Genomic DNA, 12,372 nt, shown 5'->3' with positions numbered 1-12,372 from the left:
GTTCCCTATCTGACAGGAGGTGGAACTGAAATGCTTGGCTTGCTGATTTTCAGGGCTTGTTAATTGGCGACCATGGATGAGACCTTGCTGCATCCTTCGAGCAACAGGAGCAACAGGCGTAGAGTCTGAAAGGACGATCAAACTTATTGCGGGAAGATTTGAAGCCTCAAAGATGACATTCGCAACACTGGTCGTCATGCAGATTTACACCCAGCTTGGTATTATTACTTTACGTCCAAACCTGGACCCATTGCGATGGATCTTTCCAGGCCTGGCCAGATCCAATGTCCCTCTTTGTGACTCAGTTCATGGTCCATCATGTATTAGTCTGATCATTGATGGATCAGCCCTACTGCCGCGATCATACAATTGTATAGTACGGCAATGTTTTGGAGGTAGTTGGAGGCTCTTCTCCAACACAACCCCCGAGTTGCCTGTCATTGGTCTATTGCCGCAGGAGCATGTCTTGCATGTCCAATCATGTTCCAACCTGTGACTGCATTGGAGTAAATGTACATTTCTTTCCATGCACGGTATTTCACATGAGCGCGAATCGACTGCTTCCCCACTAATCATGGTTTACCACGAGTTCTCCGTCTCTCCATACCATGGAAGAAAATAAATATACCTCGATGCCTTGAACGCTTGCTTCATTTAAATAGGCTGTGATGGGTTTTTGGAGCAATTGATAGCACAATAACTGAGCTAGAGGCCATATACTTGTTTTTATCGCCTTCGAGCTGCATATGGGCATCATCAAGCACACTATTGATTCTCGGGCCTCTAAACACATGGTTCAACTTAGGATTTCAGGCTGAGATTTTCGAAGCCCCTGAGATTGACACTTTATAGGGTCGCCAGTGGAGTAGAATTGACCATGATCGTCATACTACCCGGGTAATGTATTTGCAACATTGTTAAAGAGCCCGGCACGGAGCGCCATAAAGGGGTGTTATTGATGGCAAGTTCTCTCTCTTCTCACAGGTATACAGGTACAGATATTACCAGCCTCAAGGAATCAATTGTGCAAGTGAAGCTATTTTTCCAAAGCCCCATAAAACGCCGTCCATGCTCCATATGATTAATGCCTCGTCCTTTTATTCTTTTCTGACTTATTCAGGACCCGGGGGTATCTCAAAACGTAACTCACTGATCGTCCTTTCGTCGGTTTTTCATGAAATCTCTAATTTGCTCAACCTTGTTGGCAAAGAACATGCCCTTCTTATCATCTGCCCACTTTAAAACGCCAACAGTCTCTGCAAATTGTCTGACTTGCTCGTACTCCTTGACCGAGTCAAAATCCATAAAGAGAAAGCCCGGAGTCGCTGTCATACGCTCCGTGTCCAGTTGCCATAGGCGAATTTGATCTACAATAACGGGAGGCAAAAGGGGCTTCTTGGACGATGCTGCGACACGATGCATCTGCTCGTGTGCGTGCGTGGCTAGGTACGAAATAATTTGGTCCGAAGTGATACCCATATCTACGGCCCGGCGGATCGAGTTGCGGGTGAGGCGACCAGAGACGAGCTCTCTGAAGCGCATTTTCAGCTCGCAGAAAAGGGCCAAGACGGCGATTTGGAGCGGCGATGAGGTGTATGCGTATATTCTAAAGTTGGTCTCCAGGATGACGGCATTCTTGTCCTGTGAATCGGCCATCCCTTCGCTGGCAGCTGTGAATCCCGCACTGACGCTGCGGAGACTGCTCTCGCTACTCGTGAGTGTAGTAGCCAGGCGTGTTGGAAAGAATGACTTGTTGTCGTTTCGGGGAATAAACACTAAACCGAAATCCACCAAGAAGGGCAACATGTTTCGCCGCGACTCCGTCAGCGCATCGGTGCTGTACGCGCGACCGAGCTCCAGAGAGGCCAACAGGAAGAGGAAGGACAGCATGTCGACATGATCCAGACCTGCCCTGGGATTTGTTTCGGCGGCTTCGAGCCACAACAAAAGAAGGGTCCAGACTTGTGCATTTGCCTCTTGTAAAAGGAATGTGAAGCCAGCTTGTGTTATGTGTACGCTCGTGCTCCTTCGCTCGACTAGACGTCCCCCAATCAATAGCTCCTTTACTGCCGCGTTGGGTCCGTTTGTCTTGTCGCCAGTCATGCGGGATCCGTCACTGATACCCACGGAGTTGACGACATAGTGCAATATCGAATCCCATCTCTGTCGAGCCCAATTGTCGAGGTACGGTACATCGATCTCGGGGGCGACAGGCAGGGAGGAGGGGACGCCAAAGGAGTTGTGATCTCCGCCACCCTCGAGAGCCAAGCGCAGACTGCTCTTGAAATTCTTGGTGAGGGATATGGTCGATGCTTCTTTCGGGATAATGTGAAGTGACTGAAGCACCGATATGGCTTGGTCTTTTTGCCTCTTCGATGTCGGCTTCACCCAGATGTCGAGGTCGCTGGCGGAGAGGGGCGTCGGCATGTACAGGAGGGCCATGACGATGGTCTTTGCCAGATGTGGCAGCATGCGCCGGAACACTGCGAATGCGGCCGAGGGCTGCTGGTAGAGACGTCTGAATGTCGTCCCCTGCACCTTCTCGAGGTACTCGGAGAGCTGAAGAGAGTTGGCCGACATGGCGAAGGTGTGGCAACTCGACCGTGTGTAGATTCTATATCGTCATTTGGATTTGTAGTGGGTTTGGAGCAGGAAACACTGCTGTGTTAGCTGCTTGGGCTGGTGAGTGATGATGACCTCGAAGAGCAGGCTCGGCAGGCAGCTGTTCTTTTCCCAGAGCGTTGCCAATGCTGTCACCTCGGAAATAAGGTTGCTGGCTAGAGAGAGTCGGACTAATCTATATGCGGTTAGGCTCAGATGCCCCACGCTTGCAAGGAAAGATCCCCGGGACAAGGTGTTATAAGCGAAGGATGCAAGGTCCCACCATTGCAGCCTTCCTCTGTTGACATGCAAGGCTACATCAGACAATCTGGCCAGCGAGGTGGTTTAGCTAGATGTCAAAATCTTGAGAAAGTGCTCTTTTATAAAGATAACTCCTCATCCGCCAAAAGTAACAACCTCGGTGTAATGTAGACCTTTATCAGTTTCCTTTCTTTGCTGGTGTCTGTGTGTCCAGCGACACTTGATACCTGCAGTTTTGTATATCATATCGTCGTCCCCCTTATTATACATGCTGCTGCTCTATAATGTGGCCGGCTTCACCCACACCTGGTATTCATGCTGTCTAGTCCTCCCCTTCCCTGATCTTGAGGTAAGATCGTAGCTTTCTTGGCCATGTCATAGAATAGCCCATGATCCTTTGTCTCCCCCTTTGCTTCTGTAGTGCTATTCTCAGCCAGACCTCTCCGAGTCTTTGGCACGCCGGGTAAAGTCGCGATCAACACGTCCGAGCAGTCTGTCCAAGGGTCCCTCCTTGCCCCTCCGACGAGCAAAGATCCTTTGCCAGGCACGCAGGCTTTTTCTTGCTTCGCTCGTGGTGCAGAGAGCCTCCAGATGTAAGAAAACCCGGCGGGCTCTGTCGTCCTCATCCTCAAGTCGGGTGGCATCTAAACTCCCTTTGGCTCGTTGTTGTCTGCGTTGAGAGTTCAACGAGCTTCGCTGTAGCTTGCTTCTGCCGGTGTAACGGGCCAAATTCGGATTCGAGTATGATGCAGGGAGGCGCGCTGATGTCTGCTGCCTGTTCTCTGGGATCATGGAACGCTCAGCATGGGCATTGATGAGGGTAGTCATGTTCTCGGGGAGCAGATTTTCATTCCGAAAACGATCCTGTAGAGCCATGAAGCGTCCAGTCCAATATGCAGAGGATTGTGCTGTGTGGATTGCTTGAGGATCCTCGTCTTCGCCATCATAGCTTGCTCTGGCGAAGGAGTTGCCAGAAGTGAAGCTCCTGTCTTGGTCCGAGCCTGCGTTGGAGGAGATTGAAGCAGAGCGGCCGAACTTGGACAACGAGACTCGTGAGATGGATGCTGTCAAGTTGGTAATCACGCTGAGCGTGTTGGACTTGGGAATCGTTGCCAAAGGTCGAGGCTTGTCTGACTTGGCTCGAAGCTTGGCGGCGGCTATATCGAGGCTGTCCCTGTGGTGAAGCGGGATCCTTGTGTTGATGGGGCGCAAATTCTCAAAGTTCTGTGTGCGGGTACCTTCTGCGGTCTCGTAAGTTGTTACCGTGGATGCCTTGCGCAGTGGAATGCTGGTCGGAATAATCTTGCTACTGGGGCGAGATGCTGCCTCGTACACCATAGGAAGCTCTCCGTTTGTAGTTGAGACAGCCAGTGATGATGTAGATACAGTTGGGAGACTTGAAAGCGGTCCATCAGTTGAGAAGCTTGCGGATATTCGTCGTGTAGAACTCGACGGGTGCACGGGATGCGAACCCAAGGGGTGCGGATGGTTGGCCGATGCGCGATGCATGGTGTTCACACGGCGGCGCGTGGGAGTATGCGTCGGAGTAGGCTCGCGATGATAGGGATGGGAATCTCCAAGCTCCAGAGACAGACTTTGAAAGTGATGAATGGGATCCATAACTTGAAGAGGACACTGATGGAGACAAGATGGATTTGGACAATGGAAATGAGAGCCTTCAGTGTTCCGATAAAAAGTATGAAGAGGATACTGGCTGTCTCTTTGAGCATAAGGCGGGTCGACGGGACAACAACGTTTGGTTGATTCGACCGAGGGGTCATCGTTAAGGTGCGTTGCCTGGTGGTTTGAGAGTTGAAGACTGACACCGCTTTTAGAGCTTGAACAAGGCCAACAGACGGATTTCAATGGCACCAATAGAGATCCAGGGAGTACATAGGTAGAGTGAGTACCTGGGTAACGAACGCTCCAGTCCTGGCGACCTGCTATGGATCGATGGAAAGCACGACGCGACACTAGCTACAGGCAGTTGGGTACATACACACCTACAACGGGACCGTAATTGATGTACCTACACACCTCTGACAGCGCCACCAGATAGCAGGAGCATAGCAACCCTGATGGTCGTCGGCGGTGTCTCTTGTCCCCCGCGTTGACAAGGCAGCACATTGCGCCAATGTCATCGTTGGATCCAGCTGCACCTTTGGTTATCGTTTCAACAGAGCCACCGCGGCGTACAGCCCACGAATCACCACTACACTCGGTCACGACGACCTCACTAGCAAAGGACTGACTCAGGATATCGGTCTTTAGATTAGATTCTCGCGAATAACTTTTTCCATCAGTGGTACTTGCTACCTAGCCAGCGGTGGAAAACTCGTAGAGTTTGTTTTCATCCGCCCCAATTCACCTTAAAATTCACCATTTTCCGACAAAATCCAACTGGCCTTACTGAAGAATTTGCACTCCTCCCATTTTCGGTTATCCAGAAAGTTGGCCCCATCCAAACGCCTGCAATGCACTATGACAACAATGTATGATACAAAAACTAGCTCTCCTTGTCCGGCCGATCCTGCGTTAAAGGACACATATAGGCACCAGGTCGTTCCAGATTAATTTTGTGCTCAACTCTCATATGATCGAAGGCCGGATGGTGTTGGAAGAATGTGCTCTCACATTCGTGGCATGGGTGCATGTTGAAAGGAATATACCCGTAAGGGCGCCCGTCAGCGTCAACAATGACAGCACTTAGGAACCACTTTTTATCCCCGACTTGTAGCGTTGGCCACCCGCAAAATGACAGCTTCGCAGGTATGCGATGAGGCATACCCCGTTGCTCATCTTGCAGATGCTCGAGCCTGGCTGTCGACGGCTTAGACTTGCCGTCAAGGGGTTGACCGAGACGTTGCTGCCCCTGGTTGTGGATGCGGTCTGCCAAGGCCGCAAAGTCGTCGAAGACGCCGTCTAGTACGGGGACAGTCAGTCTTGCTGCATTGGTGGTCCGGATGAGTCTGAGGTTAAATTCAACTTACCGGTCTCCTGCTCGCCCAGCATCTTATCCATGACTTGGCGAGTACTAGTGGCCTGACTCTCCAGGCTCGATGGGAGCAGGAACTTATCGCACAATACCTGTCTCACCCTCTCATAGTCGTAACACACGAGGTCACGGTTAGAATTGGGAACGACATTTCTGATGCTCCTGTCCCAAATGTGGAGCATATAGCCTTCATGGTCATTCGCGGATTGACAAATGGCCATTTTGGTCTAGAGTCTGACTTGTGAATGGGCAAAAAGGGGAATATTGGAAATTGATCTGGAGTGAAGACAGATATTATGCGAGCTCGGGTGTCCAGAGAGCGAAGGCAGAAGTGTTGAAATTTGGACAAAATGGGGCCAGAGAGGGGGGTGGTGTCTGTATGATTGAAGAAAGAAGTGTGACAAGTTTGCTCAAAGAAATGTACTGCGAGTCCCAAAAACTTGGCGGGGGTTTGCAATATATATACAGGTTTGATTTAAACTCGAAGAGGTTCATTATCAGCCTGCAAGAAACCGATCTCCGGGGGCGTTTGTACATCTGATTTAGACTCGAAAGGACTCCGAATCAGCTTGCAAAAAGATCGATCTCCGGAAGCGTTTGGACGCAAGTTTCCTGCACGACAGTAGTGCCCTGCCAGCTGGCCGAACGATTGTACTTTTCAACAGACCAGATCTGCCAGCAAGTCATTGGTGCTTGTGATATGCTGCAGCCTGTTATCACACTTGGGCCGAGTTTGATTGCCCTCAATTCGCAGAATCGTGCCCGGTCAGATGCCCATATGACCCAAATGGACCTGTGGTGTTGATACAAGAGCAACTCCAACACCAAGATCTTCTGGATTCATTTCTGTTACACCTTGTCACATATGTAGTAGTTTTTCTAAATGAGAATTCTCTGGAACTCGGCATTGAATATTGTCTCCAGGTGAGGTAAAATGTCATAAGTCGTTTGTACGCAAATCTACAATCAGTGACCGGAAGCCTTCTTTTTTCATTTTTGCTGACCCCACCGACAGGAAACGAACGGCTAAATACTTTGTGGTGGTGCAGATTTCAAGTGATACAAGCTACATCTTGCTTTACATGCAAATATGTCGACGAGCCGAGGGACCATTGATTGACCATTCTTGTGAGTCGAGAAGAAAGAAAAGTCAAAAGAATATGAGCACATGAGGGGGTTGGGTCAATGGCGTCCCGAGGCTACTGTACACAGATAGCCACGCCCATGGGAAACAAAATGATTTATCACACCTATTGGGCTTTGTAGTCCCTGGAACGGCGAGTCTTTACCACCGTGAGCGAAAACACACATATATCAAAACCTGAAGGGACTTTGTGATTCGACATCACTAGTGACAGATAGACCCCCAACAATCCATATCCCCAAACTAGCTATTTTTAAGGTTATAATCCTACACTGCGCTGTATGTACCACGAAGAGGAATTCCAATGATATGTTGAGGTTCATCATCTTTGGACGTATCTGGCCACTGCGCCAGCAGACCAAAATGTGAAGCGCCACACTGGTAGCCAGGCTAATAGCGTTGAAATAGCAGATACGGCGCAATAGCTTTACATGTTTGAATAATCAAGCCTTCTCAAAGGGAGATGGCCCTTTGAGTGATCGTAATTCTGCGTACAAGCTATGTATAGCAATCTCGCAGGGAGTTCCAAGTACCACAGTACGTAGCCATGATGGCGTAAGCATAAAATGCACTGGAGCGGATCAATCAATTGTACTTGTCAATCCTTTTTCCATATATCAGTGATACAGTACCCGTTGGCATTATTGAAACTTTGATTGTGGTTTTCAGGGCTATGCAAAAGTAGATGGTCGGCCTTGGTAGAAATCTGTTATAATAAACTTATTACTGCTATATCTGTGAGTCACCTAAACTAACACAAAAGTTAATTTGACCACAAATTACAAAATATATACTTTGAGAAGTCAGGTGAAGTAGGAGAAAAAGCGACATCGAATTTATGTCAAAATGAATAGCTACTAGGTATACAAACCAAAATATGGAATGTTCTCGTTCGGTCCCTTTAAAAGGTCATCACAGATATTGTATGGCACCGGTCAACTCTCGTGGGCGTACAAGTCCTGGTTCATGATCGTTCCCTAACGATCGCGAGCCTGCTTTTTGCCATATTCAACAATGGTAATCCATACCGTGACAGTCCGCTTGTATGTTTCTTCTTCTTTATATCTTTATTTTATATTTTATGGGGTTTTTTTGATTGGCCCTCAGTGCTCCCTAGTGGGCCCCCGAATCAGTACGATTCTCTCAAATGCCTGGCCAGGTATTTAGTGCTGTGCAGGGACTGAGGACTGCGCATCACTTGGCAATAATTATTTTGGGTTCGTGACTCAGTTGACGGGGGTCTGTTAATTCTGCAATCCTTCCGTATATACAATGCATAAGAGCTAGGCATTAATTCTTTTAAGCTTATTTGGCCAGGCACCAGGCACCAAGCACAATGCAACCAGCAGATTGCGCCAAGGCTAGAGAGCCCGCTAAAGGATTCCGGTGTCATGACGGATGGAGGCACAGGGCTGAAAGGGATCTAGCTTCATGTCAGGGCACGACTGCGATTGGATGGATTGAAGGACGTGATGGAGGTGTCAGACGGGTAGTGGGTACAGAGACCAAGCCGAAGGATCAGGTCTCAGGAGCTTCCGAAAGATATTTCATGCCAATTGGATCCGTTCGAGGCAGAGAGAGAGCTGCCTATTTACCTTGCGATTGCCTACACGGTAAAGGGCGACCGCTTTAATTTCCTAGATTCCATGGTTTCTTTGTCTCTTTGAATCTTGATTAATATCAGAGTCCTTTCTCCTTGCTGGACTTACAGCAAAGCAACGCCGCCTCCTCTCGGCTAAATCTAATCTCCGACCATGAAATCCTCGGCCGCGCTGTTGCAGCAGCTGCTGTTCGCTGCTTCTGGTGTCCTTGGAGCCATCACGGTCGACATCAATGACGCAGAATCTGTGAAAGCAGCCGCCGCATTGGTGGCCGACGACCTATTGACATTCTACCACGGAGATGAGACAGGCGAGACTCCAGGAATTTTCGATGATGAAGATTATTATTGGTGGAGTGGCTCGGTGCTTTGGGGCTCCTTGCTGGACTTGAGAGCACGCACAGGCAACATGTCCTACGACGATGTCATCTTCCAGGGTCTGCAGTGGCAGACTGGAACAGGTTACGACTATCTTCCCGCGAACTGGTCAGCCTCCGAAGGCAACGATGACCAGAGCTTTTGGGCCCAGGCTGCACTCCTAGCTGCGCAGACGAACTTTACTGAAGCAGCTGATGCAGAGGCCCAGTGGCCAATTCTTGCTCAAAATGTGTTTACTGAACAGTCGTTCACCGAGAGGCGTGTCAGCGACGATAATACTGCTTGCGACGGAGCTCTGAGGTGGCAAATCTTCACCTTCAATAGCGGATATGACTATGTCAATAGTAGGTGGATCTTCATTCTCTTCTTGGCCCGTTCAACTTCAATTAATATCATATCCAGGCATCGCAAACGGGCTCTACTTTAGCACCGGAGCACAGCTCGCTTGGCTCAACGACAACAAGACCGCAAGTGATGAGGCGATCAAAACCTATGATTTGCTGACAGATATCGGCCTCGTCACCGATGATTTCGACGTTTATGACGGTGTGCAGGTTACCGGCTGTGACTCTGTCAACAAGGTTCAATTCTCTTATGCTGCAGCTACCCTGCTACAAGGTGCCGCCTACACATACAACTACGTGAGTTATCCTTTTATGGACATTGATGGAGCAATAACTCACATATTGTAGACTGGCGACGAAACCTGGAAGAATCGTATTGATGGTTACCTCGACAATATTCTCGAGACCTTTTTCCAGGATGGCGTGGCTATTGAGCCGGCCTGCGAGAGTTCCGAATCATGCAATACCGACATGTACTTCTTCAAGGGTATCCTTCACCGATCCCTCGCCTGGACTATGAAGATGGCCCCATACACTGCAGACACCATTCTCCCTGTGCTAAAGACCAGTGCCGCTGCCGCTGTTTCGACTTGTACCGGCGGCGACAATGGACGAATGTGCGGCTTCACCTGGAGCAACGGCACTTTCGACATCTCCAACGCCGGTGCACAGTCTAGTGTTCTTGGAGCCCTGGTCAGTGTCTTGGAGTTCACCAACGTCGCAAGCACTGGCAGCTCCGCTTCTGGATCTGGCTCATCAGGCAGTGGAAGCAGCAGCACTGGCAGCAGCTCCAGCAATACGACCAACACTGACGACAAGAGCATGGGAACCAACTTTGGCATCAGCTTCTCTGCCATTGTTGGAGGGTTGACCATTGCTGCTCTGTTTGCTTAGGTTGCAGGATTGCAGCAAATGTATCACCCGTGCATTCATCTTCTAGTCCATAATATATTAATTCGGCATCAGTTGTACTGCAACATGAAATGACTACCAGAAATATAGATCACTTCCACACACTGGCGCTCTCCACACCTTCCTTTTTCCCTTCCTGATATGTTTGGCTCAGTGCATTGTACAATCCCTTTACCCTCGCAATCTCAGCTGCCCATTTTGTCCTCTCGTCCTCGTTGTCAATCTCGGCAACGAGATCCGCAAAACTCTTCGCTGTAAAGAACTTGTTCTGTCGATTATACAGCTCCCGTTTAGTCAGGGCCTCTTCGCTCTCGCCCGCAGCCTTGACCCGAAATACCTCCTCGAGAATCTGAATGTCGTACGGAATCGCAAACAGATCCCGACTGTCCTCGTAGGTGAAGAGATAATAAAAGTTATCGAAACCGGACCAGGTGATGCCGCTCAGACAGAGCGAGCAAGGCTCGTGCGTCGTGACAAAGACGCAGTCCTTTGTGGCCGGCCGCGGCAAGGTGCCGTCGGCAACGGTGGGGCTGCTAAAGAACTGCTGGATACAATTGATCTCTCCGTGCAGCAGCGGCGACGCCCGCTCATTGTTGGTGGCCACGGTCAAGGGCGCCAGGTTCGCCTTGGACAGGATGGCGGCGCCAAAGAGTTTGCTCCCAGAGGCGACGCCCTTGGCTGTCAAGGGCACGATTTGTTTCTCGATTGTGGACAGTAATGCGCTCAGCAAAGTCTGGGGATCTTGAGGTGGGGAAGTCATTTTTTAAAAAAATTGATGCTTTTGAGTACTTTGACTTTACCGCAGTGATTGATGCCCTGTCACATAGCATATGGAAATGGATCGAGGATTTGACAGTACTATAATAGCTATAGCAAGCGCTGACTCGGGATGCATTCTGAAGCGTTATTTCGATATCGGTCCCGGAGCCCGCCGGGGCAATATGACCAGCGGCCCCATCGGCAGCCGCCGTAGGATGCAGAAATAGGCCGATCCCGCAGACGGAGCTATTGACATGGTGACTTACCATACCAAGATAAGCCGAGGATTGAAGAGCTGAGACCTTGAGCATTCAGCTCATGTATATGGATTATTATAGCCCGATAAAATGCATTGAACAAACCAAGCGCAAGAGTCAACTTGCATACAATGGCGCCTGGACAACAGTATGGGGTATGTTTCCCATGAAGAAGCAATGGACGCGGTACTGGTCAGGTATAGCGATCTCTTGATTCCGAAAAATAAATTGGCAGTTTCGTTGTGCGCATTTCGAATGTTAAATCTTGGTATCATCTTTGTCTTAATAACACAATTCAAGCCCGACCCTGACAGCCCTCATTATCCCCAACGTACAATTTTTCTTTCCTCAATGCATCGTCTCGCGGTTGCATTCCAGCAAGCCAGGCCGAATAGTTTCCCCAGTCAATGCCCCCAAGCTTTATTTCTTCCACTGTCCAGCATTCTCGACACCCTTGGCGACGCTGCCGGCGCCTCCCTCGATGCCAGAGCCGAGCGAGCTGATGGCGTCGCCAACGGGCTTGCCGGCAGAGCCCGTGGCTCCGGTAATGGTGTCCCCGATGCCTCGGCCCGCAGCGCCAGTCACGTTGCCGACGGTTCGTGTGATGCCTCCGGCTGCGTTGCCGAGCGAGCTAGTGACGAATTTGGCGGCGCCAGTTGCGCCTTGGTTCTGGTTGTTCTCGAGAGGCATTTTCGTGGGAGGTGTGGGTGAATTTATACGTTTGATGGAGTTTTATTATGGGTTTTTGGTTTCTGAAATTAAAGGAATCAAAATGGATGGCTTTTAGGGACCAGTGATGCGTCTTATAATCGTCACGGGTAGACTCTTGTTGGCTTTGTCTCGCTGGAGGCCTGAAGGGATCAAGGTTGGACCCCGCCAAAGCAAGGTCATGTTGGCTACGTCATAGGCCATTCCAACCTGTAAGCGAGCCAGAGGATATCCATTCCTTCCATAAATGGCTGTATAAACCTTGCACAATCCACCGCTTACCTTATGCATGATTCATAAGGGAAGGAAAACAAACTTGTTTTGCTTCTGTCATACGACTTTCGTCGTCTGCCAAGTGAAGCATGTAAAATTAGGTTCGTATTTTCCCCTCTGGCCTTCTGTTCCTACAAGTT

At 49.6% G+C, this 12,372-nt stretch overlaps 6 protein-coding genes across 6 annotated transcripts; 1 reads left to right on the top strand and 5 right to left on the bottom strand.

Annotated features, from left to right (window-relative positions):
- Positions 1-1,146: 1,146 nt before the first annotated feature.
- PFICI_10455 (uncharacterized protein) lies at positions 1,147-2,580 on the bottom strand (the record flags this gene model as incomplete). Its single annotated transcript, XM_007839036.1, has 1 exon — positions 1,147-2,580. The coding sequence occupies one exon, from the start codon at positions 2,578-2,580 to the stop codon at positions 1,147-1,149; it is 1,434 nt and encodes a 477-aa protein (XP_007837227.1).
- A 711-nt stretch (positions 2,581-3,291) lies between these two features.
- Positions 3,292-4,371, bottom strand: PFICI_10454 (uncharacterized protein; the record flags this gene model as incomplete). Its single annotated transcript, XM_007839035.1, has 1 exon — positions 3,292-4,371. The coding sequence occupies one exon, from the start codon at positions 4,369-4,371 to the stop codon at positions 3,292-3,294; it is 1,080 nt and encodes a 359-aa protein (XP_007837226.1).
- Positions 4,372-5,368: 997 nt separating this feature from the next.
- Positions 5,369-6,078, bottom strand: PFICI_10453 (uncharacterized protein; the record flags this gene model as incomplete). The annotated part of the gene is made up of 2 exons (XM_007839034.1): positions 5,369-5,784; positions 5,853-6,078. The coding sequence occupies 2 exons, from the start codon at positions 6,076-6,078 to the stop codon at positions 5,369-5,371; spliced, it is 642 nt and encodes a 213-aa protein (XP_007837225.1).
- Positions 6,079-8,755: 2,677 nt separating this feature from the next.
- On the top strand, positions 8,756-10,217 carry PFICI_10452 (uncharacterized protein; the record flags this gene model as incomplete). The annotated part of the gene is made up of 3 exons (XM_007839033.1): positions 8,756-9,323; positions 9,382-9,620; positions 9,672-10,217. 3 exons carry the CDS (start codon positions 8,756-8,758, stop codon positions 10,215-10,217), a joined length of 1,353 nt encoding a protein of 450 aa, XP_007837224.1.
- A 109-nt stretch (positions 10,218-10,326) lies between these two features.
- On the bottom strand, positions 10,327-10,995 carry PFICI_10451 (uncharacterized protein; the record flags this gene model as incomplete). Its single annotated transcript, XM_007839032.1, has 1 exon — positions 10,327-10,995. One exon carries the CDS (start codon positions 10,993-10,995, stop codon positions 10,327-10,329), a length of 669 nt encoding a protein of 222 aa, XP_007837223.1.
- Positions 10,996-11,671: 676 nt separating this feature from the next.
- Positions 11,672-11,941, bottom strand: PFICI_10450 (uncharacterized protein; the record flags this gene model as incomplete). Its single annotated transcript, XM_007839031.1, has 1 exon — positions 11,672-11,941. The coding sequence occupies one exon, from the start codon at positions 11,939-11,941 to the stop codon at positions 11,672-11,674; it is 270 nt and encodes an 89-aa protein (XP_007837222.1).
- Between the last annotated feature and the right edge of the window lie 431 nt (positions 11,942-12,372).

The sequence above is a fragment of the Pestalotiopsis fici genome (genome assembly GCF_000516985.1).
Source record: "Pestalotiopsis fici W106-1 unplaced genomic scaffold PFICI_Scf_7, whole genome shotgun sequence".
Lineage (NCBI taxonomy): Eukaryota > Fungi > Ascomycota > Sordariomycetes > Amphisphaeriales > Sporocadaceae > Pestalotiopsis > Pestalotiopsis fici.
Note: the sequence above shows the minus strand (reverse complement) of the source record. Positions and strands in the feature narration are given on the sequence as shown.